Source organism: Martes martes, assembly GCF_963455335.1.
Source record: "Martes martes genome assembly, chromosome: 12".
Classification (NCBI taxonomy): domain Eukaryota; kingdom Metazoa; phylum Chordata; class Mammalia; order Carnivora; family Mustelidae; genus Martes; species Martes martes.
The window spans coordinates 36,842,409-36,867,921 of NC_137900.1; the positions used below are offsets into that span (position 1 = coordinate 36,842,409).

The following is a 25,513-nucleotide window of genomic DNA, read 5'->3' on the forward strand; positions in this document are numbered from 1 at the left end:
GGTAAAATAAATAAATAAATAAAAATAAAATGAGATATCACAGTGATTAAATTACAAACATGATTTGGCTTGAACTTTTTGTCCTGTTTTCTGGTTGAGGATTGTGTGCTTACACAATCAAACAACAGGGTGATCATATCTGCAAATTAAAGGTCAGTTAGGTGGAGAGGAAAAACGAGGGAGAAAAAATAGTCTAGTTGTCTATTCCGCATCAGGATTTCAAAATAATGTATGGATAATGGATTGTTTCATCCTTATTTCCATGGAAACAAGTAGTTTTAATGATACCAAACATATCTGTGCTTTGCCTTACCTTAATTCAACAGGTTGACTTGTAGTCAGTTGTTTTTCCTACCATATTCATTTGTATTTGGCAAAACCAAATACCCTCCTTGATTTGACAACTCAATGAGCACATTCTCTTCTCCTATCCATAACTGTAATCCTAAAATGATCACTTAATCCAAGTCATGTCACTGAAGGTCAAAAAGCATCCATTCCATTAAAAAATTTCTATTTGTGCTTTTGAGAAAGTAAACTCTTCTACTTGCTTACCTGGTGGTGAAGCTTCAGAAACCACAAAGCTTGCTTAAAACTGACACTAAGGGGTGTCTGGGTGGCTCAGTGGGTTAAGCCTCTGCCTTCAGCTCAGGTCATGATCTCAGGGTCCTGGGATCGAGTCCCACGTCAGGCTCTCTGCTCAGCAGGGAGCCTGCTTCCCCCTCTCTCTCTCTGCCTGCCTCTCTGACTACTTGTGATCTCTCTCTGTCTGTCAAATAAATAAATAAAATCTTAAAACAACAACAACAACAACAAAACAAAACTGACACTAAGAAAGTCAAACCAGGCTGAAGGATATCACCTGAGCCCCAAATGCCACTGTGCCTAATGATTATGAATGCAGTCCTACTCAAGTACCAGCCTAATCCTAATCTTTTAGCATCCTTTCAATATAAGCCAAATTGAGTTAGACTTACTGTCCCTCACAATTCAAAGCCCTAACTTCACAAATACTTTGCTTTCCTTCATAGCACTTTTCGGCTGCAATTTAATTATTTATTTAATTCCAGTTTCTCTCCCTAGACTGTAGTCTCCAGCAGCATTTCATATATCAATAGCAGCGTCCCCAATGCCTAGAACGGTTCTGACCCTTAATACTGAAGGACTGAATAAACAATTCGAGCCAAGTATTAAATTCCAAAAAGCTTAAGAATTTAACATTATGAAGCTCTTTTTATGTGCATGAGAGATATCTGTTGTTTCAGTATGATAATACTTATATGCTGAAATCTGCTTAAATTTACAAAGTATATGTTATCATTTTCTATGAAGATTGCCCACGAACTTCAGTTTGCATGATACTAAGGTCTCCTTTGTTCCTGTGTGAATTGGGCGAAGTATTTTTCTAAGCCTCAGTTTGCTTATCAGTGAAAAGTGCACACCTCAAGGCAGGCAACCATACATAACAGCCTCTTGGTAAGTTGAATTAATATTAGTACAAAGGAACTAACCAGATAACCAGAGAGAAAAGAGAACATATATAGTCAATTCAAAACCAAAGTGCCTGAGTAGACAAAAGCAAAGGCCAGGGCTGCATAACACTGACATTTTTATTAGAATTCATTTGTAACAAATGGAACTTGTGTCAGCAAAGAACTGATTTTCATACAGACTTCTTTCGCCACCAATGTAACGAAGTAAGAAAATAAAAAGCACGCCTTTCATTCTGTAAAACATTTACGCGTACTACTAATTAGAGGTAATTGTATTTTTTTAACAAGCCATTTTACAAGTTATTTTTTTTAAGTTTTTCAGTCTATGCATCCAAAACGAGAGCAAAGAACACAACTGTTATTATCTTTGTAAAGACACTCCAAGCTTGAATGGCAAAGCCACATAGCAGATGGATAGGATGGATCTGTAGCCTTCTGACCTCTGCTGGAGTATCAGGGCACCCATAAACCCAAAGGAAACCAAAACCCAAAGAGGAAAAAGAAAAGGGAATTAAAAATAAAAGGAGGGGCTAAAACAAAGCAAACCCAAAAATAAACAGGAAAGAAAAAAAATCTCTGTTACTGAAGAATTTTTTCCCTTCCTGGGTCTATGCTGTGTTATTTACATACACACAAATGAATTTCTGAAGGAGTTTCTTACAGATGGGTTCAAGTAATAACATTATTGGGTGTAGAATCAATAGGGCAGTGCATAGTACAAAGGTATAGAAAGTGCAAAGTTCCCTAGAGGCCCTTCCCTCCCCTGGCTGTCCTTGCCGTTGTCTAACCATGCAAATCATTTTTAAAAAAGAGCTAAAATAAAGTTCTGTACAAATCACTTTTTATATATTTTGATTTTTTTATCATTGTAACTAATTACAAAATTATACATAACTACACGTACATAGGTAAATAATAGCACCGTACTGGTTATGATGATGAAAATAATTGGAAACTTGAAAGTTTATGGTAATGGTAGATAAAGATGTTTACCTGGGAAAATCAAACTAGAATGGTTGTACAGAAAACCACAGAGTGGAATGCACATCAATGACAGTAAAGGAGTTAGTTCTCGGAACAGCGCCTAAACAATAAGATATCTGAATAGTCTCTGCCTCATTTGTATGGTATGCATCCCATTAATTTTCTCCTTGTGATTATTCTCCTCTTTCCCTTTGCCAACTGGGCAGTTTTTAGAGAAACTGCTCATTGGCCAGTTATTCTGGTGTGTAATATACACCATCCAATTCTACATGTCTAACATGGCATGTCTGCAAGTCTGTCTGACCCCCTTTGTTTCACTAAATGAAAATCACAGCACTCAGTAATCTGGCACTTGGATAAATCTCCAAAAGATACAAATGAAAAGAAAACAACAGAGCCACGTAGTGCACATTCTTCTCTGGTTCTGATGTAGGTTAGAGAATCTCATTCTGAGGTAGCCTTCTAGATACTTTTTTTTTTTTTTTTTAGCATTCTTTTTTCTTTTTTTTTTTCTTATTTTTTTGTTTTATTTTATATTATTTTATTTTATTTTTTACAAAAGTGCTCAAATATGATGCTTGCAAGTGTTTGGTCTCTTGGATTTCATTCTGCTAGTGATGGTAAAATGCGGAAAACAAAAATCCTTGTATGCTGAACACCAATGAAGCTAAAATTAAACCAAAATATTATATCAATACCAAAACTCTTTAAGAGTTCCTTGGATATTTTGAGGGTTCTTTAAAATCATATAGGATATGGCAAACTCATGCCATTTCCCATGGCTTCCTATAGCAATTATGTTGGAAAATTTGGGATTATGTTGGCAAATAGATATTTTTTTAAATTTCCCCTTTTAAAAAAATCCTAACGGATTAGTAAATATATTCCAACGTTGACATGATATTTGTCACTAAAGTAAGTTTTGTGAGTTATTGAATGCTCTAGAACAGATTTGGAAGGGATTCTAAATAAAACAAGTAGCTTTTCCTGATGTTGGCAACCATGAAAGGAAGGGCCCTGATTATCCAAGTGCTTTGGGCTGGTACAATCACTAACATCCCCAACTTAGTTGAAAACTAGGAATGCATATTATTCAAAGAGTTTTTGTACATGTGGTAAACATATAATGCTTTAATTGGAAGAGAAACATAAATGAACAACTAATGAAAATATGAACCAAAAGCTAAAAAGAAATGCTATTAAAATAGGCATCAATTATAAGGCACTCTAAATGCATAACTAAAACCAAAAGAAAACAAAGTACAGCACTTCCCAGTTGTGCTGTATGCCACAAAATGTTTCTGACTGAACAGAGTAACATGAGTTTGGCTTTGCCCCTGTTACATATCATAAATGCAAATTTCATAGCACATATTATAGACAATATACGATTGAATACATTGTTTTTTAAACAACTTGATAGCTGATATATTACAACATTCTCCCCTCCTAAAGGGATATGCACTGACCTTTCCCACATGCACACCTCTTAGATATTTAATAATTTTTTTATTGCACTAGAGTGTTAGAAATATTGAACTTTGTTGGAAGCCTGGCTAACAAAATGATATTTGTGAATATGAGTAGGTGGGTGGGAGGATATTGGATAGGAAATTAGGGGGTGAGGCTTGACAATCACTGATGTGCATTCCTCATTTCCCTTAAAATTAAAATTTTATGGTATTAAGAAATACCCATATGTCATAAAATTAATAACAAATTGAAAAAGATGTTTGTAATAGCTTCTCTATCTAAAAACAACAACAACAAAAAAGACCAACTAAAAAACCCCAAAACGAATTCATGGAATAACTGAATGATAGCTATATCTATCTTTTTGTGTGGACACACTGTCTATATATACATAGACACCCCTGTAAAATACGGATATATATGTATATATGTTAGCAGCAACTTTATACTTTGCGCCTCCCTGTTGATTCCAAAAACAAAACAAACAAAACAAAGTTCTCTTTGACTATTTGAAGAGAATGGGTACTTTCTCACCAACCAAAACTGAACAGAAATGTAAAAGTAATATCTGACAAGACATATACTGTAGATTAAGAATATTGCACAAAAATGTGCAAATTTTCAAATTATTTGATATTTCTACAGCAAGATATTACAGATAACAGTTCTACAGCTTAAAAAAACCTACAATTTTGAAATAAAAAATGAAGAGTTATGTAACTTTTTTAAAATTCACTTTATCGAATGATACATTTGTTAAAAAAAAGTTTACACAGTTAAAAATGAAGCACAGGTCAGCAGTATCTTTACAATACTAAAAAACTAAATCAAGGACTTTCTTCTTAAACATTTCCCCCCGATCCCTCCCTAAAATGTTATTATGAGCAGTATGGTGGGAAGGGGCGATGTCGCAGCAGAGTCCATTTTGTCACGAGAAGCCGCACCAGCAAACATCTTGCACTAATGGTGGTTCTTTGCTGTGATTTCTTCTTCCCTTTATTTTGAATCCTTGAGGTATCTGTAAAAATCCTTCAGATGCCTCATCAGTCAGGATTCTCTTTATTATTTTTCAGGTTAGATTATTAAACTGTGAATTCTTGGTCCACCCAGAAGAGTTTGTTTTTATTTTGTTTTGTGTGTAATAGTCCCACTAAGTGGTAGTTAGCTAGAAGTTAAGAAGGACTTCTCAAGTGCCCTGTATGGCTCAGAAGAGACTCCGTGGATACTGAAGGGCCTGCAGTAAGAACCCAAAGTGGGTTAGGGGTTTCTACGTTGCATAGTGATCAAAGCTGCCCAGGTACTCCAGTGCGGCTCGGTAGCAGAACTGGTACTGGTCCTGCAGGAGACCAAGCATGGGAAGAAAGAGGAAAAGGGGCCATGAGTCCACTTTAGAAGAAAGATGAAAATCAATATTCAAAAACAAACATTACATCTGGATGGGGGCAAAATCACTACTCTCATCAATTAAGTCAATCCAATAACCAATCAATTTTAGTGAGCCAAGAATGATAAGCCACTTGGGGTGTTTGTTAACTTCACCAATCAATTTGCCTAGAACCATCTCCTCATTTCAAAGTAGTAACAGCTGGAATGAACATTATCTTCCAGACAAGTGTGAGCTATTCTCCAAGTAGTACCAAATAATTACCACTCCTGAGCGTGGGAGCATATCACTGTTGTCTTTTACAAGTATGTGAATATTTGTGAGAAACTTATCCTCAGTTTGCATATTAAAGAGAGGCTAATCCAGACACTGGCTGTTCCAAGGAAAACCTGGATTCGTTTATCTTCTGGGCTATTGCCAAAAGAATTTGAATAAAAAAGGATCTTATCAGATAGTAGACCTGACCGACCTACAATCAGAATTACCCACCACCATTTCTGATGTTGCTATTCAAGTAAGGGTGAGGTACCGTAGGTACATAAAGCCGCTTACAAAGGGCTCTGGACTTTCAAGCTTTTCATCCCCTGGAAATGTCATCCCAAGACTGGCTGTCTATAGCAAAAAATACCCATGTCATTTGGCCTAATTCATTGTGATTGCTAGTCATCTGTTCTAGAAAGGCCCATATCAAAATAACTTGATGTATGTCCTTTTCCAGACAGGGGAGAACACTATCTTACTGGAATAAGTTGGGCATTGTTGGAGAGATAGGAAAAAAATAGAATTTTTGCCATAAAAGAAACTTATTTTCAGTAGCCAATGGGGCTGAAAGTAGACAGTTTCTATTTTGCTTAAGTGTGCATTTTTTTTTTTTACAATAAAAATGGTAATGCAAAATAAATGGAGTTTGCTTTCCTATGTTGTCACAGTAAGCTGCTTGGCTAAGTGTTAAGAGTTTTTAAATGTCCAATTTCCCTCTGCCACCCCCAACACCCATTAAGTTTGTCAGGCTGACATCATGCTTTGAGTATTATAAGCCAAATGCTTTTGCTATTTTGAAATCACAGTTTGGAAGGTATCATGCGCAATGAATTTAGGAATACATACAGAATGTAGAATTTGGTGGCCTTTTGAGGAACAGAAATACTCATATTATCCTTAGAAATGAACAGTCTAATAGGGAAGACTAGCTATATCACAAACTCGTATTATTCTAAAAAAAAAATGAGAATTCCATTATCAGTTATTGGAGTAGAAAATGGGGCATTAATTTCTCTAGGGGGTATCCAGGATCCAAATATTTAGAATGATCATTAGGAGAATGGAGAAGTAAAATGTGCTGAGGGTCTGTTATGTACCAGGCAATGTGCTTCATAAAGTTGTCAAATAGTGATAATTTATCATGGTTCAACCTACTATATAATCTAACATGACTTCCAAAACAACTGTAAGACTTTGAAATTGTCACTCCCATATATAGAGAGGAAAAAATGAGGTTCAAAACATTGAACAATTTGATGATTTTCCCACAGGATTTTTCCCTATTTGCTCTGGTGTTGAGAGTCTCTGGGCCCTAAAAGGTCCTGGTTAATAAACTCTATTATTTGGTTCATGAGATGTTTTAAACTCATGGAGATTTTTCTCACCTCTGTCTGTACCATGGCTGGTCGTTGTGTTCTTAACATTTTGACAGTCTGGAAGATATCTACAACTCCTTCATATCTCATTCTTTCCAAAACAATGCTTAATGTTATGAAGACTCCAGTTCTTCCAACGCCCGCACTGCCATAATAACAAAGACAGTGTTACTGGATTTGACACTCATCGTCTTGACCACATTCACTTGGAAGTAGATATATGTGCACCCACTTCCATATTACACCAGGTTCTTTCACAGCAATGTTCAGGAAAATGTGGTATTGGGTTCATGAAATTACTATTATTGGAATAATGTGTCGTGGTAAAATGTGAGTATGAATGTGCAGTAATGAAGATTAACTCCAATACAGTAGAATGACTTTTCAACTGGGGTTATACTCCATTTTGGAAAGATGCAGGAAACATAAATATTGCAAAACAAATAGATACAGGGAAAGGTAAGTAAGGTATAGGTTAGTACTCTTCATGCAGATACTGCAATTGTAGACCTTGTCTGCTTAATATTTTTAAAGTATGGAATAATTCAGATAAGGGAAGATTAACTAAGTCTCTTCAAGTTTTCTAGTATATTATTTACTTCTTGTGGTCACAATCTATGCAGGATGTTTCATCACTAGACATATAAATAAATAAGGCATATATACTATTCAGATTGAGATGTCCATTTTGATACGAGAAAACAGATTCTGTTATGGGTATTTGATTTGTGATCCTTATTCAGTCTTTAGAAGAGTTTGGGGGCACCTGGGTGCCTCAGTGGGTTAAGCCTCTGCCTTCGGCTCAGGTCATGATCTCAGGGTCCTGGGATCGAGCCCCACATCGGGCTCTCTGCTCAGCAGGGAGCCTGCTTCCTCTTCTCTCTCTGCCTGCTGCTCTGCCTACTTCTGATCTCTCTCTGTCAAATAAATAAGAGCTTACAAAAAAAAAAAAAAAGAAGAGTTTGTGAATATGTTATACTTATAAGCTGTCTAAATGTATATACATTTGTTCTCTCTCCTGAAACTGAGGACTTTAACAGATTCTCAAAGAGGTCTCTAACTTAAAAAAAAAAAAAAAAAAAAAAAGGTTGAACCTCACTGAGTTTATCTACTACTTTTAGATGTTCAGCAGCTAAAACACCAGGATTCTTTCTACCATGTTAGCAAGGTTTTGAGTTTGTTTTCTTTATTGTTTTAAGATAATTCCAGAATGTTCACTGCAGCAAGAGGAGAAAATTAACTCATAGCTTTTGTGCTCTTAAAAAGTAGGGAAGCATCTGGAGGTTTAGGTAATGAGGAGAAGAGTGAATAATCTGAAAAATCCCTACATTTTTGGATCCTAATTAAATGGCATATGTAACTCTTGGGTACAGGCTATAGAAAATGGATGGATTCATTTATTTGGGGATGTAGCTGACAGGCATATATAAATAGTGTGTCCCTTTACAAGCCGGATTTCTTTTCTTTGCTTTTTTTTTTTTTTTAAGATTTTATTTATTTATTTGACAGAGAGAGTGAGAGAGCATAGCAGGGGAAGCAGTGGAAAGAAAGGGAGAAGGCGGCTCCCCACTGAGCAGGCAGGGAGCCCAATTCCCAGCTCCATCCCAGGATACCAGGATCATGACCTGAGCTGAAGGCAAATGCTTAACCATCTGAGCCACTCAGGAGCCCCTCAAACTGGGTTTTCTAAAGAGTCCAAACCAAAATGTAAAGTGAGACTTTAAAATCCAGGGGTAACCTTTACACTGTGGCTGAGGATGTCCAGGAGCAGTGAAGGCTCCCTGTTAAGATAGAGTAGATAACCTTGAAGGTCCCTTTCAACCTTCAAAGTCTCTCTTACTCCTAAGAGGCTGTGATTTGTGATCCTTTCCCCACCCCCTCCGCCCCTGCTGAATGATCTAGGCATTTCAGAGTCTATTTAATAGGATATAGTTAAACTCCATATACTAAAGGAATATTTAAAATCATTCTGTGACAGCAAAAGCAGTAAGAAGTAACACACATTTACACAGTTATGGTAATGTCTAAAGTTAAACATATATATCAAATATATTCTTTTTTATAGTTTATGCTAGAAAATTGTGAATTAGCATTTGGGCAAATTATGTGGAAAGTGAAGGAGAATATCCAAGTAATTTCAGTCCAGTCTATACCATCTACTTTGAATATTTGAGTCCATATGTTGTTCCCTACATGATCTTTGGTTGTCTAGAGTAACCAAACTCAACACAAAGCAAATGTGAATAAAGAAAGTCTGCTTCTCATTAGAATATATCATCCCTGGGGAACATCATGCCCTCAAAAAGATCTTAGAGAGATTCTATGATTCCGTCATAGAGCTACATGATGACAGAAGTGAGGCTAGAATTCAGCTATCTTAAAGCCCGAGTTGAATGTTTCTTCCATTTTGAGAGCTTGTCTCCCCTTTCACTAAGAATCATAGTTTGAAATCTGTCTTTCTCTTTCTCTTTTTCTTTTTCCTCCCTCCCTTCTTTCCTTCTTTTTCTTTTCTTGAAGCAAAGTAAACTGTTGAACTCTCTCAAGATTTTGACCACAAAGAGAGTAGAAACTGAGACTTCAAATTGCTAGAATCTGAAAATATATTAGTGTAAAAAAAAAAAAAATAGGCGAATTCCTTTTGCTGCAAGGTTTCTGCCTAACAACTTCCCGAAGCACTAAATTTATGGCGAGTGTCCTTTCTGAACCGTTTACTTGCTATTTCTATTAACTTCAATGACTTGAATTATAAAATGCTGTGGAAACTATTGAAAATAATTAACTTGAAGGTGCTTCATTTTCTGATATAGCAACAATTTCCAGGCAAATTGCAATTTTGACCGAGGTACCATTCCAATCATTTACTGACTGGCAAGAATTAGTATCGTCATTAAGGCTGGATAACTATTTATGTTTTCCTAAAAAGACAAACACAGGAGATAGATACAGAAAGACAGTTATGAGTGTAATGCCATGGAAATAAAACAAGTAAGACATGATTAACTGAACAAATTTTCACCACCAGATGTACCAACAATTCCTGTTCAGGTAAACTAGGCAGTTTGGTCTTTTTTACAAGAAGTAAAATTTGGGGATAAAAATTTTACCTCTGGTTATTTTCATTTTATGGAAAGAAAGAGAAATGAGTCCTTGCTTAAGATTTTACAATGTATTTCTGAGAATAAAATATCAATTATGCAGATTCACTCCAATTAGCAAATACTGACAATGAACAGACAACAATGCACATTATCGAAGTTATTAGCACATTAATCACAAATGGAAACTCATCATTCTTGATTCTTCACTCACCTGCAATGGACTGAAATGGGCCCATCTTGGCCAAACTGCTCTTTTGTCTTATGAACTTGGCCAATGAAGTCAATAAATCCTTCTCCAGACTTTGGCACTCCTTGTTCTGGCCAGTCAGTGAACTGGAACTGTCTCACTGTTCGGGACTGACCGTCCTTCGGAGAGAAAGCCACATACCCAGCCACAAAGAAGGATGCCAGGAGGATTCAGCCAGTGTACAGACCACAGCAGCAAGAGTGATTTTTTTTTTTTTCCAGAAAGAAGAAAAAAGTGGGGGGTGGGGTCAGAAAAAGTTGGAATCATGTTTAACTAGAAACTTAGCGACACGTGCGTCTTATCTGTTATTAACACTCTTTACAGTCACATATTTAAATTGCAAATTCATTCTGGCAATGCCCAAGTAAAAACCTGGGTTCTTGAAGAGTCATCCAGTTCCCATAATAGTAAATGCTTCTGAGACCCAAAATTTGCTTTCAAAACCAAAGTGGACCACTATACTCTATTTCAAAAATTTTAGAAATCAATCAACTTAATATTGAAAAGAGCACCCAGGCATGTCATCCAGACCAGAGATTTTGCTATTGTCACAATAACTTCACATCTGCTGTGCTTGCTTATTTCTAGCACTGTCAAGTGACAAATAGTGACACTGAAAGGATCTGACACAAACTGGGTAGCTGTTAACCTGGATGCCCCACATGTCTCAGAGGCATACAATTTCTAGCTGTGGCAGTGCACACAGAATGTGCTATGCAACTATGCTGTTGAGTGAGAAGTGACGCATCCCTCAAGGAAAGGAAAGAGATTATTAGCAAATAAACACTTTATTCTGAAAAAGAGGACTCTTCTGGCTGACCACAGGAATTAAGGCACTCATGGGGGGGCTTTAAAGGGTAGACTGAACAGTGGAAAGAAAACAAGCTGGATAGAAGAGGAGTCTTTTCTAAAGTGATTAGGCAAAAGTGCTCGGACTCATGAAGTATAAATGGTTTGAGAAAGAGCTACTAATGTGCTTCTGATTCCTTTTAGAACAGTGTTTTCAGAAGTACAACAAAAGCAGAAGGGACCCTCTGTTTCCAGAAATAAGAATAACAATTATGCCCTCCAACTTTTTTCTCTGAATCCACTGAGAGGAAAAGAATTCAAATTCCAAGTTTGGAGAGACCAATCCTGTTTGAAGAGGCCCTGCTCCCAGTTAAGACTTCCATTTGTTTCTCCTTTCCATTTTTGTAACACCTCTTTCCCCTTTAAAGGCCTTTTGGATATGGGTGTGCATGTTCCCCAGTAGACAAAGACCCAATATTTTCCATTCAGTCATATTGAGAGGTAGGGATGGCTTAGCTCGAGGTGGGCACATATCAACTGGTCTTGTGGTTTCCACAGGAACAGGGCATATTCCTGATGGCATCATTTGATAAAGCAGGAAGATCACACTAAGTTTGTGAGAACACTCAGAAATATGAAAATAACTGCTTGACCCCATTATTAACTTATGGATGGTTACCATGGTAGCATGATTTACTTCCCTCTGTTTCTGGAAAAGGTTTGGAAAGCACAAGGAGGAAACCAAAGACTGGGTAAACAGATTTGTCCTCCTCCAAATATCCCAGAGATTTCATTTCTGACCACAGTTGCTTTTAGCAGCAAGAAGAGGTCATGTGCACAAAACCTTCCTATTTAGAGGAAAGACCGGCTGACTCCATTTAAAGGTTACCTGTTTAACAAAACTGTGTTCCAAGCACCAACTTGGAACTGGAAAGTTCAGATTAGAAACACACTAGGAACACAAACAGCAAATGCGATGGCAGCTAGGAAAATTATAAAAATCACAGGGGGCCTTTTTTTAATAGAAAGAATGTGAACAGGTTCTTACTTCAATATTTCTTTTGATTTTTGGGATCAGATTTAATTTGGGCAAGTGAGGAGTAGTAAAGAAGGTGTGTCTGCTATTTGCAGGGTCTGGCCCCTAGTCTTTATCATCAGAAATGGTTAGTGAGGGGTGCCTGGGTGGTTCAGTGGGTTAAAGCCTCTGCCTTCGGCTCAGGTCATGATCTCAGGGTCCTCGGATCAAGTCCCGCATCAGGCTCTCTGCTCAGTGGGGAGCCTGCTTCCCCCTCCCTCTCTGCCTGCCTCTCTGCCTATTTGTGATCTCTCTCTGTCAAATAAATAAATAAAATCTTTAAGAAAAAAAAAAAAAAGAAATGGTTAGTGAGTTTGCTTGGAATGTACTGAAGATTTTTCACTCATATATCTATCTTCAAATTCTGAAAGGACACTTCTTTTTTTTTTTTTTTTTTTTAAAAACAACGGGCTGGGTCACAAAGGCATGCCTACCTGGGCAACTCAAAAACGAGCCCAACAGACTTAACTGCTGCCTTGAGTATGGTCACCTTCATAGTGGGTAAGATCTCAGACTTTCTGGAATTAACAGGTCTATCACCTGGGCCAACCAGCCTGCTAACCATCTTCTCTTTCACTTTAGGGCAACAGCCAGGGCATGGCTTTGGGGATTAGCAGACAATCTCTAAACATGTGTATTGGTTGGAAAAGCTTCTTTCCAGAAAAAAAACAATGGATCAAGTAAATAGCTCTGTAGTGGAGTTTTATTCAACCCACCTACGGTGACAGTTCCAAAAACAAAGCAGGGCTTTGACTGACCCCACTCTCTCCTAAGATGTGTTTGTAATCATGGTTTAAAAGTGGCCAAAGGCAAGGATATTAAAGTTTATGCATAGAACATCTTACATCAGGGCTGAACCTTGGACTCAGCAATCTAGATAAGAAATGCAGAATGAAAATTAGCCAACAAGGGTCATGGGTGCACAGCTCTCATGGACAGACACATTAGCACACTGAGGAATAAACCATGCCAGGAATCAAATTAGAATGTGCAAAGCTTGTCAGAGTCTTCTAAAGAATGCCATTTGCTCGGCAGTTTTAAAATCATACCAAATTAACCTCCAAGCCCACATGACCTAAAGGGCTTTGCAAAACAGCAACATATTTACAGCCTCAAGTAATGAAGAAGTCAAAAAGCTACAAAGAGAATGAGCTGAGAAAGTGAATGTAAGCATAGCCAACCAATCAGTAAATGCTTCCCAGGACACACACTTACCAAGTATATCCCCAAAGTTGGGCTGCCAGATGTTATGTTTGAATGGAAGCCAACCCTGGGTTTGTGAGAACACTTGCCAGACAGAGGAAAAGTTACTCTTATATTGAAAACAAAACAGTCCTCCAAGATCAGTTATTTCTTTTCACTTTGACAGTATGATCACTTGGCAAATATTTCTCCCAAAGCTTTTCAGCTAATGGTTAAGAACTTAAGATTGGTCAGCTTACCCTGGCATCTGTGACCTTGAATTCTCTTAAGATATACTGTGGCATGTTGTACTCAGCCATGGGATCTACAACAAAGTACTGGTATCTTGCAGATCGTTCTGCTGGCCAGTATTGGTGACATTTCTCCTAAAAGGAGAGAAGATTAATGTCAAACTATATAAAGTACCAATAAATTTTTATCTATCATCTATCAATCTATATATTTAATTTCTTTCTCTCAATGAAAGTTCAAAATTCAAGGCCATTCCAATTACATGTGACACAATTTTCTCTTTGAAACCAAAAGTTCCTTGAGAATAGGAAAATCATATGGTTTAATATTTGCTCATGGCATCAAGCACAGTACTGACATACAGTAGCTTATTAATACACATCAATTGAATTAAATGCTTTGATAGGGCATGTGTCTTCATACCTACAAGTTCTCCAAATACTAACATTGCTCCTTGGATATAATGCTGGCCCTATCAATCATGCATTGCACCACCAGAGCAGACTTGCGTCACTGTGTTATGGAATGAATAGGACCATCAAGTGTGAATGCGGAAGGAAACCTCTATATTGATCTGGTCCAGTCTCCCTTGTCAGCTGAGGAAACTGGAGCCCAAGAAGTATTAATGATCTGGCTAAAGCAGAGAACCAACTATGAATATTCAGAATAGTCAGGTTACTTTCCTAGTTTGGCATTTGTTGCTCTCTTTATTCACTTTAAATGAGGAGTTTTAGACCCATTTCCACATTTATGCAAGGAAGAGAGAAAGAAAATATCTTAAACAAATAGGATAAAATGCTTACATCTATTGAATCTAAGTGGTAAGTCCTTAGGTGTCTCTAATACTATTTTATGTATTTTTCAGAATGATCACTTTCAAAAAGTAGATCTGAGATGACCAGATTATATCCTTGGAAAAGCTATGTAACTTTCTATCACACTATTCAATATGGGGTGGAGGGTGGGCAGGTAAGAATTTGCTTCACAAGTGAAAGAAAGTCAAGTTTCTTCACACAGAGAAATGATGGCACATTTGCTCATGAAACTCCAGCTTGTCCAGGGTGGAAGGAAAAAAGATTATGCTGAGAGTTGGGACCGATGTCAAACAGGGACATCTGCTTCTTTGCTCCTGTGGTCATGTCGCACTGGAAACAAAATACCAGCTCTTTCTTCAAAACGTACAAATTAATGAACTTGATGTGGCTTTGCAAGTTAAAAACCAATGAAAGAGTAATGAATGGTCCATAAGGTGTCTGGAGAACTCTACATTTCTAAGAAACGATGCTGGCCCCTAGGTTATTAAGATTAAATCATCATTTCTTCATGGAGTAAATGTCTTATGAGAAAACACTTACTCTGCCCATCTCACGCAGCTTGGTGAGCATCACAACAATGGTGGAATTGTGTTCCCAGAGCATCCGCCAGAAATCTTCGGTGGTCTCTGCCAAGGGTCCCTGGGTAGCGATGTAGGCTTTCTGTTGTCTGTATTACAGAGAATAAAAGTAGCATGTTAAAGTAATCAGAGAACATGCAAAGGTTCACATTTGGTACATAAACATCACCTAGTAATGAAAACTAAAAACACATTATCAGGGCAATTACAGTAAATGTCCATTAAGATTGTGTATATTTAATACATTTTGGGGGCTCTGCAAAAGGAATTGCTTTGTTAATATTATGATGTATGTCTTTATTATTATTATTTAAATTTTAGTGCAACCCTAATAGCTCAGTTTCATATATCATACAAGTCACTTAAGAAACAGTGGTGTGGTTTAATTTTATAGAAATGACTTTACATAATCTATTAAAATTGTGAAATATGGTGTAAAATAGCTTCTTCATTAACTCCTTCCACAACCCAATGATTTCTTTTTATTTTTTTTAAGATTTTATTTATTTATTTGACAGACAGAGATCACAAGTGGGCAGAGAGACAGGTAGAGAGAAAGAGGGGGAAGCAGGTTCACCGCTGAGCAGAGATCCTGATGTGGGGCTCGATCCCAGGACCCTGAGATCATGACCTGAGCCAAAGGCAGAGGCTTTAACCCACTGAGCCACCCAGGCGCCCCTATAACCCATTGATTTCTGAAGGAAGAGTGCAAAAGGCCAGATTAAAGATTCCATGACTGCTTCTTACTCCTACCAAAAATAATAAAAAAACAAATACCAAGGGTCTGAATGCTGACCTATGCAGAAAAAAGATGCTTTGAATTGAGATGAAATTCATTCTGGCTGTGAAACTAGGGCACATATAAATATCAAGTCTTTGGACTGTCAGGGGAGCAAGAGTATATACCTGTATCCATCAATAAAACTGGCATTGATGTAATCAGATCCTTCTACCCCTCTGATAGGCTGCAGGCATACCCTCGTAGATTCATATGGCATAATATTAACAAGGCGATTTTTGAATTTATTACATGGAAGATTGGCACTGATGAATCTTGAGGTGTGAGCTTTAGAGCTGGCTAGACGCTGTTGAATAGAAGAAAAGAAAAAAAATCTGACAAAGATAATTTTAGCATACAGTTAGATGCAACGCATTAAAGATTTCCTCTTTAGATATAAAGCTTATGTTTACTTTAAAGTAAAGGACTCTTCAAATTACACTGCTTTTCACTTCTACCTAATGATTCCATATAGTTTACCAAAATTTTAAATACGTTCTGAGAGTAGGATCTTTCAGTTTAAATTAGGGTACAAAAGAGCTCAAGGTATTGTTAGGAAGCAAAGAACAGAAAAGGGAAAGAGGAAGAAAGTGTTTTATAGTCAGACACTTGAGAAGGTCAAGTGAATCTTGTAACTTCAGAATTTGAAAGGTTAAGAAAGTGAAGCCACAACTCAAAGACAATCCCAGAATGCCTTGCTCCTGAATCACCACATCACATCCAATATCATACCTTAAATTCAAGCTCCATTCCTGTGACATTCTCTCCTGCTTCTATTTGTGTCAGCTTCTGAATGTAGGCATACAAGTTTCTAGCTGGCACTTCGGTATTTCCACAAGTCACTGCTTCTAACAGTGCATCATGGATAAAGATGTATTGGTCTTCTGTTTGAACCATGTAATTCCTCTGGGCTCTCATTAAAGTTACATGGCCATAAATATCTACAGTTTTTTCATGCTTTATTCTTTCTAACATGGCATCTATTACGATGAAACAACCAGTCCGGCCAACTCCCGCACTACAAGAAAAACAAAGAGAAATGAGAAGTCCAAATAAATCTATCAGAACACCAAAACATAAAAAATTATTTCAATTCTCACTAAGTGGGTTTTAAGCCCATTAATTCTTTTCAACTATCTGTTGGGATTATTTTGGAGCACTCTAAAGTAAAAAGTATTATCAAGTCACTATAACCAGAAGATAGGGAATCAAATACCAAGTAAAATTAATTTGGCTTCAAAATGTAAAAAATTAAATCCATAAGTATTGTGGTCCTTGATCATATAATACAAAGTAGATATTATTTTGAAACTGTTAAAAAACACAAACACATAAGTTGTTTATATTAGAAGATATTTTAAAAATTGGTTAAATCTAATTAGACTTTATCTTTTTGTAAAACTTCTCCATCTATTTCACTTCAATTTGTGAAATAAAAATTAGAAAATCACTCAGTCTGAAACATTTCATATTCTAAAACCCAGCAAAGAAGTTTTAAAATCAACTTAGTGGGAAATAAATAATTAAAATATTAAAATGTTACACACTAAAAAAGGTGTAGGGTATTCACAATGAAAATAAATTCCTACTAAAAATATAATCACTAGAGAGTAGGTATGTTTTTTGTTTTTACTCCCTTCTCCTCCAGAGTCGAATGTATTTTGAAATTCCAGGTGAAACTCAAGTATTCTGTGTGGGAAAATAAAAACCCTAGTCTTTGTTACTGAAGATCCTCTGAGGTATTTTTTAAACTCCATTACTTTGGGACTTATGGGTCATTTTCCAGTTGGTGGAAACCAATTCAAAGAAGAGAAGGTAAGAGAGTGAGCAAAACCCAAAGACAAGATCTGCTGGTCCAAGCAGACAATCTAATTTACTGAACTGGATTACAGAGTCAGGTGGTTGAAACACTGGAATTTCCTCAAGTGTTGAAAAGAATACTGATAAAATAACACATCTGTTTTCTTAAATCTCTATGTAAGCCTTGTTTGTCTCTTATCAAACTCTTTAGAGTGAGTCTGTTTATATGTCAAGTATGGTTGAATCCAACGTATTTTTCTCCTCTTTTTTTTTTTTTAAAGGTTTTATTTATTTGACAGAGATCACAAGCAGGCAGAGAGGCAGGCAGAAAGAGGGGGAGGGAAGCAGGTTCCCCAGTGATGCGGGGCTAGATCCCAGGACCCTGCGATCATGACCTGAACCGAAGGCAGAGGCTTTAACCTGCTGAGCCACCCAGGCACCCTATTTTTCTCCTCTTGATCATGGATATTTACCTGGCTGGGAAACATGTAATCAACAGGAATAGGTATCCATCACCACCTCAGACACTAAGCAACAGACAGTCTCCTTCATTAGCTACACGCCACTGTTTCCTGTCATTTGTGTATCTATGTGGCTATTTATTTATCCATCTGTCCACTGACATGTCCTTCTTTTTATTCAATGGACGGCACTTTGTTAAGTAGCATAGGGAATACAACATTAAAGATGACTTACATCATGCCTTTAAGAGCTTAGCATCTGTCAATGAGATAAAAGTTTACTTAGCCATTTATACTAAAAGACAAAGAAAAAAAAAAAGAGAGAGAGAGAGAGAGACTAAGGAGGTGTCAGTTCTGTGGATGATGTGGCATTTGAACCATGACTTGGAGGGTAGGAAGGACGGGGCAACTGCGGAGACTAGAATAGCAAAAGAGAAACAATGGCTTTTGCAGTCAGACTGATGGCTCTGGGAGTTACATGAGAAACTTTCCATTGGCCTAGTGAGGCACTTGAACAAGGAATGTACCAGAAGTCCAAATGAATGAGTTTAGTGAGCACTAGGGTGCCTGACACAACTGAAGTGGCAATTTCTGTAGTGCCAAGTGGCCACAAGGTGGTAAGTAAGCATTTTTTAACAAATAATACCTTCATTTAACTACTGAGCAGTACAGATCAAATCTAGCTTCCACAAAGTGACATGACATTGAGATGTAATGCAAAAGCCCATTGAGACAGAGTCTTTGAAGTGACAGAACTGTTTTTTAGCACACGATTAGAGAGGTCCACAAAGTCCCATTTTATCTAGTTTGTTCTACTAATAAACCTATGAGAGGGTGAAATTTTCCTGTCATTCTCCATCCCCCTACTTCCTCCCCTGCCCCAGGCAGAATTAATCATCCTCTGTTCCTGATCACTTAAGTACAGTGTCAAATATCACCCCAGTACAGTCTCAGTTACATCACATTATTAATTAACCTGGTGGGTCTGCCATCCACAAATCATGGTGCATTGCAAGAACTACATTTTCTATTACCTTTGTGTGCCTTGCACCAAGCATGCAGTCGGTGCTCAATGTTTGTAAAATAAGAAAATAAGTCAGGATTAGCATCAGAGCTCTTATGTAATGAGCAGCCATCCATGTTCTGTAAGCCCACTGAGGAAGCAGGACTCTTCAGTTAGTGAAAGAAATCCCACATTTGACAAGAGCTCAGAACTGTGCAGGGAATGCCTGAAGACTGCTCCATGGTGCTGTGTCGGGAGACCGGAAAATGCTTTGAGTGGCCTCCGTGTCTTGGTCTTCTGATCTGCCATCACAGTGCAATTAAAAGAAACAGAGTAAGACAGAATCTGGAGAAGGGAAGTAACCTCCTACATAAAGGAGGTTCTAAGACTATGAGTAATACCTTTTTCTCCTTTTCTGTATTGTTTTTCTTAGTTGTTTTCATCCTAATTGTACATTGTCTCTAACTGGATACAGCTTCATGCAGTTCTTTATAGTGGAAACCATTCCATAAGCCTTATAACTGAGCCCTGAATATTAAGTCAGTTCTAGATAATGGCGGGATATTTCCTCAAAATACGCATCAAGGACCACTCTCAAATGTCTGGATGATGCATAGATCTATATTCAGAGAGGAAGATATCACATAATCTTGGAAAATTAATAGGAATGACTAGTTTCAAACAGTAGCAACCTCTTCATGGTGGTAATGAGAGAAAGAAATAAAATACATGCCTGAGTCTTAATTACAAACTGTGGAGAGAAAAGAAAGAAGATAGGGTATGCCTTAAGCAAAACCCATTTTTTTCTCCCCAAAATTCAAAATACTATTAACTGCCCAATCTTATATGTAAGATAAAGAAGGAGCTGACCCTTTTAACTTATGTGTTACCTCTTCTTTAGGAGGAAGAGTTCTTAGGGGTTTTAAATGTTAGAGGTGTCTCTTAGCTTGAAGTAAAAAGGTACTTTTTTCAGATATCAACAGCTGGGGGTATTTGAGAAAAATCACTTTTAACTTCTTCCTTGCTTTCCTGTTTTTCTTAAATCGCGATAGTCTTTAAGTCTTAAGGCTTAAGGCTGAATTAACCATACAGAGTGTTTTCCAAATATAAAGGAAGAAACAGTTACTTTGTAGGTACAAACTGCATCTTAAAATTCTACCTCTGAAGCTGACAAAAGGCATAGGTAGTGTTGATGCTGAGAAAATTATGATAGAACCACTGCAGGATCATTTGAGATTAGGCTTTCAAAATCTTGCTTTAATCTACCCCCTCAAGCTGTTCTCCCCTCTATCCTCCTATTTCCAATAAATAATACGTTACACTGGAAGAACTTTCTGCTTTCCCATATATTGTCACGGTAAACGAGATGGCAGTAAAGCTCCTTCCCACCATAGTGCTTGGTTCCTGGGAGGCATTCAGCAAAGGTCTGTCAGTTCCCTTTTCCCTTCTATGATTTATAACATTTGGAAGCTGCCCTCCAGTCCTCTAGCTAATGGTAAATGGCCCAAAAGGGACTCAAATGGAGACTATGCGGTGCTAAACTTTAGCTTCACATTCCATGGCACTATCTTTGCTTCCTATTGTTTTCTGGCAGTTGGATCAGAAAAAAAAAGAAAAAGAAAAGAAAACAAAACAAAACAGAAAAATACCTTTCTGGTGGCCCACCCCTCTAGAACACACTTTTAGCAGTGTTCAATAATCCTGAATGCAAGTTCCTTGAAAAGCTTTTTTCCCCTTGGTTTCTGTGCCACTGAATATGGGATACAACAGGTACTTCCCTTGTGGTTCAAAGTAGGAAAATAGGGACCTTCAGCACAAAACCATGCGGAACATGCAGCCTGTGAATTGAGCCAAGAGGGACTGGCATGGATTGGTTCCATTGACTCCATGACAGGGTAGAATTTCTAGCAAGTTGGAAACCAAGACCAAACTCTAAAAGCCATCTTCAGAAACCTACCGACATCCCTTTAGATTTTTATTTATTTTTATTTTTTTTTAAGATTTTATTTATTTATTTGATAGAGAGAGAGATCACAAGTAGGCAGAGAGGCAGGCAGAGAGAGAGGGGAAGCAGGCTCCCCGTGGAGCAGAGAGCCCGATGCGGGGCTCGATCCCAGGACCCTGAGATCATGACCTGAGCCGAAGGCAGAGGTTCAACCCACTGAGCCACCCAGGCGCCCCTCCGGCATCCCTTTAGATTGTGCCTTGGTGAGCCATGTTTTTTTCTGTTTAATGTCTGTACTGATTATCCTCATGCTTTGGATTTTTCCATTTGTGTCTTTTGTTCTAATTCATACACCTCAGCCAGCTTTCAAAATGTAGACAATGTCCCCAAAGTTCTGTCCTCCTTTCTCTCATTCCCCATCATGATTCAACAATAATCTTAAAAAAAAAAAAAAAAAAAAAAGATTCCTAAAGTGATAGACCTTTCTCTGAGCATAAGTGGAGACCTATATTTCAAATTGTCCTCAAGTTTCTCTAAAAATAAATAGATTTCAAGATTAATCAGCATCTTCTCTGCTCAAATCTGCTCTTCCCTCTCTCTCTTTCCTTACTATTCAGGTCTAGAATTTAAGAATCAGTTCGGATTGTTTTTCCCTCCTGCCCTGCGTGATAATAAATTATAAATTCCTGTGCTTTCAACCTCTACAAATTTTATTCAACTATTCATCAGTGGTGTGCTGGAGCTGGAAAAGCCAATTGTTAAATTCTCAGAAATTTTGCTTAATTAAATATACTTAAAATAAAGGTATACTAAAACACAGTGCTTCTTAATTACTTTTCATTTATGCTCTTGAGCTGAAACTATTACATAATGGTGTACTACTGAACATCTCTCCCAAGTTTTGCATTCAGTGATGTCACATTTGTATCTTGAAATCAGATATGGTGGGAGGACTTACACCAAGGAAACTAGCAAAAACTTGTTTTCCCCTCACAGAGCTGCTGTTACACATTACCAGCACACACTGGCTGTCCTGATTCATCCATGCCCACCAGCCAGGGACAGGCAGGAAAGTGCTCCTTACTTTGTTTTTCCATCCACATACTCTAGTAAGACAAATATTTATCCCACAAATATTTACTGAGTGCCTACCACGTGCTAAGGCTTCGGGGAAGTGGTGAGCAAAACCGACAGAATCCTTGGAGATTACAGTTTAGCAGGAGAATTAGACGGTAAGTAATCATATGAATAAGTAGGTAATTTTAAATCCCCAACCACTGCTATGAGGTAAATATACATCATGCTGGCTGAGTACTTTTGAGGAAATGTCATTTAAACTGATACCTGTTATAGACTGAATTGTGTCCTCTCAAAATCCATATGTCGAAGCCTTACCCCTCAACGTGACTACATTTGCTGATAGGGTCCTCAGGGAGGTAATTAAGGTTAAATAAGATCATAATGGTGAGGCCCTTACCCAGTTAGACTGGTATCTTTATAAGAATAAGAAGAGACATCAGAGAACTATATATAAGTAAGACAGTTATTTTAGAGAATTACTGTTAATACAGTTATACCTTTAATAAAAATGTTTAAAACAACGCTTTTTTTCTTTAAAGATTTTATTTACTTATTTGACGGAGAGACCACAAGTAGGCAGAGAGGTGGGCAGAGAGAGAGGAGGAAGCAGGCTGCCTGCTGAGCAGAGAGCCTGATGCACAGCTCGATCCCAGGACCCTGGGATCATGACCTGAGCTGAAGGTAGAGGCTTTAACCCACTGAGCCACCCAGGCGCCCCTTATAAACAACACTTAAAATGGAAAATAAATATGTGGAATCTGCCCTTTTTCCCCATGCTGCCTTTCGGCCACCCTGGCTTTCATTTAGTTACTCAAATAGGCTAAGCTATTTTCCAGGCCAGGGCCTTTTCTGGGGATATTCTCTCCTAGAAATCTTTTCCTTCTTCAATCCATAAACCGTTCTTTGTCCTTTAGATATTGTGTGTGTCCTCTAGGGCTGGATGCCTTAAACAACAGAAATTTATTTTCTGTAAGTTTAGGAGGCCAGAAGTCTAAGATTTAAGTTGCCCTCAGGGTTGGTTTCTGGTGAGACCTCTCCTCTTGGCTTAAGATAGCAACCTTTTAGTTGTGTCTTGACGTGGTGTTTCCCTGTGCATGGGCAGAGAGAGAGAGAGCTCCATCTCCAAATACGGTTACACTGGGGGAGGGAGGGTAAGGTCTTCACCATATGAATTTTGAGGGGACAGAATTCAGTCCATAACAGGTATCAATTTAAATCAATTGAAATTCTTTATAAGTGTTTTGCCAGCATGATAGACATGTACCTCACAACAGTTCTTGAAATTTATAATTATATATTTACTCATAGGAGTATTTAGTACCCAATTCTCCTGCTAAACTGTATCTCCATGATGATAGAATCTTCTGTTCATTTCACTTACCACCTCGCTGATTTCTCAGCACATGGTAGGCACTCAGTAAATATTTGCAGAATAATAGCATCACCAACTCTTGAGTTGTTTTTGTTTTTTTTTTTTTCCTCTGATAAATCTATTTGTTTGCCGGAACATGTCTTTGAATAATGTTTTACGTAAAATATGCACGGGTAGTATTATTCCTGATGCTTTGTCTACCTGAGAATGTTTATTTGCTTTTACCTAGTTAAAACTGCGTGAAAACTCGGGAAATACTTTCATTATAAGAGTCATGGATTTCCCCAGCTCCAGACTAATTAAAACATATTGAAAGCTTTCTTAGCTCTGGGCCTTTGTTTATGCAGGCCCTTCCTCCTCCGTATCAGGTCTACGTGTTGATATCTACCTTCTTTCAAGACTCCTCTCACATGCCATATCCTTGACCAAGACTATCCCCTGGTTTACTCCTCCTTGGATCTCTGTGGAAATGTATACTTCTCTATCAGCAACTGTCTTACCTCATATTTGTTTTCTTGTTATTATCTTTATGTCAATTAACAATCTCCTGGAGGGCAGAGCAACAACAGCCTCCTTGTCTCTACTGTGTTTGACAAATTTTCATGGCAATTTCCATGCCAGGAAAATAGGACGTCTTCCACTTGAGTTGCAAATTTTTTTAAAATAGAAGTTTAAAAATATGAATTTGTTTCTTTTGGATCAATGACATATACAGGAACATTCCTCAAAGTCCCCTGGTGTGGGACTACTACTTCGATACATGTTTACAGAAATAAAGGTAGTTCTTCAAATTTGATGAGATGGAAGCAACCCGTGTTTATGCTCTGCTCCAGTTCCTCAGAAATAACAAACCTCAGGCACCACTTTTTTCTTAAGAAACTGAACGCCAAAAATTCAGAGCTTTTAGAAGTACGCCAGCCTACTTTTGTTTGAATTTCCACGTTTCCACACGAGCACATATTTTACTTCCTTCTCCAATTTGCTCTATTTTTCACCCATCAGTATCTGAGTGCAGTGCACCTCTCAAAATGAAGGATTGTAGTTCTAAAAGCGAATGCATTTTTCTTTGATCCTGAAAAACTCAGCTCCCCATAGCAGCAATAATGACGGAACCCTATTTAGTGCTGTTTGTTTTTCATCATTTCAACAGCCTTCAACCTGAAACATGATAAGAACAGCAAAACTGATAAACCACCCTTATTTTTATCTGTTTTCTGTCGGAGTAGTTGCCAAGCATAGAGACAGATTTTTCTAAATATCTTTAAAAAAAAAAAAAAGTGCATAACCCCGTGCTTCAAGCTGAGGCCAGTACAATTCAGTACATTTATTATGTTACAGAACATTCCTGCAAAAAGGGAAGAGGACAGCACTGTTAAATCAAGTCTAGCATCAGGTTGGTTCCTGTATCCCCTGAAGTAAATCCAACTTTTTGAGCTACCTTCCAGTGAGGACAATGATGCCACCAAAGCAAACCAAATTATTGACAAAATTTTGCCTTAAAAACAATAGCAAAAATAACAACACCAACAACAACAAAAACCGTTTCAGTCAGTGACAGACATTCCAGTATTTATAAGCTGAAAGACTATGCAACCCATTGAGCAAGTACGCCTACTAGGAAATTGTTATTACTTCAATATTATCATTCATCCAGTTACAACATTTGTTTTCAATTTCTAAAAACATGATTGAGTTAGTCCCATGAGTTGAAATATGCTTAATGTCCCATGATGCGATACGGTAGTAATGTGCAAAAGGAAAACATTAAGAGGCATAAGGGGGATGTTTTGTACTAAAATCATTCTGGGGATGTGCTTAAAAGTTGGCTTTTCTGATTAATCTGGTGGAGTGTTAATGCTGACCCTTTACTGATACTTCAGTGATCTGGCAAAAAAAAAGACAATAGAATTAGGAGATTTTACAGATCATTTAGTTAGATGCAAAGTCAGTAAAATATGAACCAGAAATCTTGGTGAGCATTTTGTACATATATCAGCTCATAATTAGATTGGATATTACAGTTTGGCTGCAACAAAAATGGCATTTACCAACTGCAAAAACACAAGA

The 25,513-nt window shown here is 37.6% G+C and overlaps 1 protein-coding gene across 1 annotated transcript in view; it reads right to left on the reverse strand.

Annotated features, from left to right (window-relative positions):
* Positions 1 to 1,599: 1,599 nt before the first annotated feature.
* Positions 1,600 to 25,513, reverse strand: part of PTPRD (protein tyrosine phosphatase receptor type D) — a 401,932-nt gene continuing 378,018 nt past the window's right edge. Inside the window, exons 26-32 of the mRNA XM_080820332.1 lie at positions 16,518 to 16,803; positions 15,914 to 16,092; positions 14,970 to 15,096; positions 13,623 to 13,748; positions 10,281 to 10,435; positions 6,981 to 7,116; positions 1,600 to 5,286 (exon numbers count right to left, since the gene is read on the reverse strand). Coding sequence (XP_080676458.1) covers positions 5,218 to 5,286; positions 6,981 to 7,116; positions 10,281 to 10,435; positions 13,623 to 13,748; positions 14,970 to 15,096; positions 15,914 to 16,092; positions 16,518 to 16,803 — 1,078 coding nt within the window. The 3' untranslated portion in view covers positions 1,600 to 5,217. The remainder of the gene's footprint in view (positions 5,287 to 6,980; positions 7,117 to 10,280; positions 10,436 to 13,622; positions 13,749 to 14,969; positions 15,097 to 15,913; positions 16,093 to 16,517; positions 16,804 to 25,513) is intronic.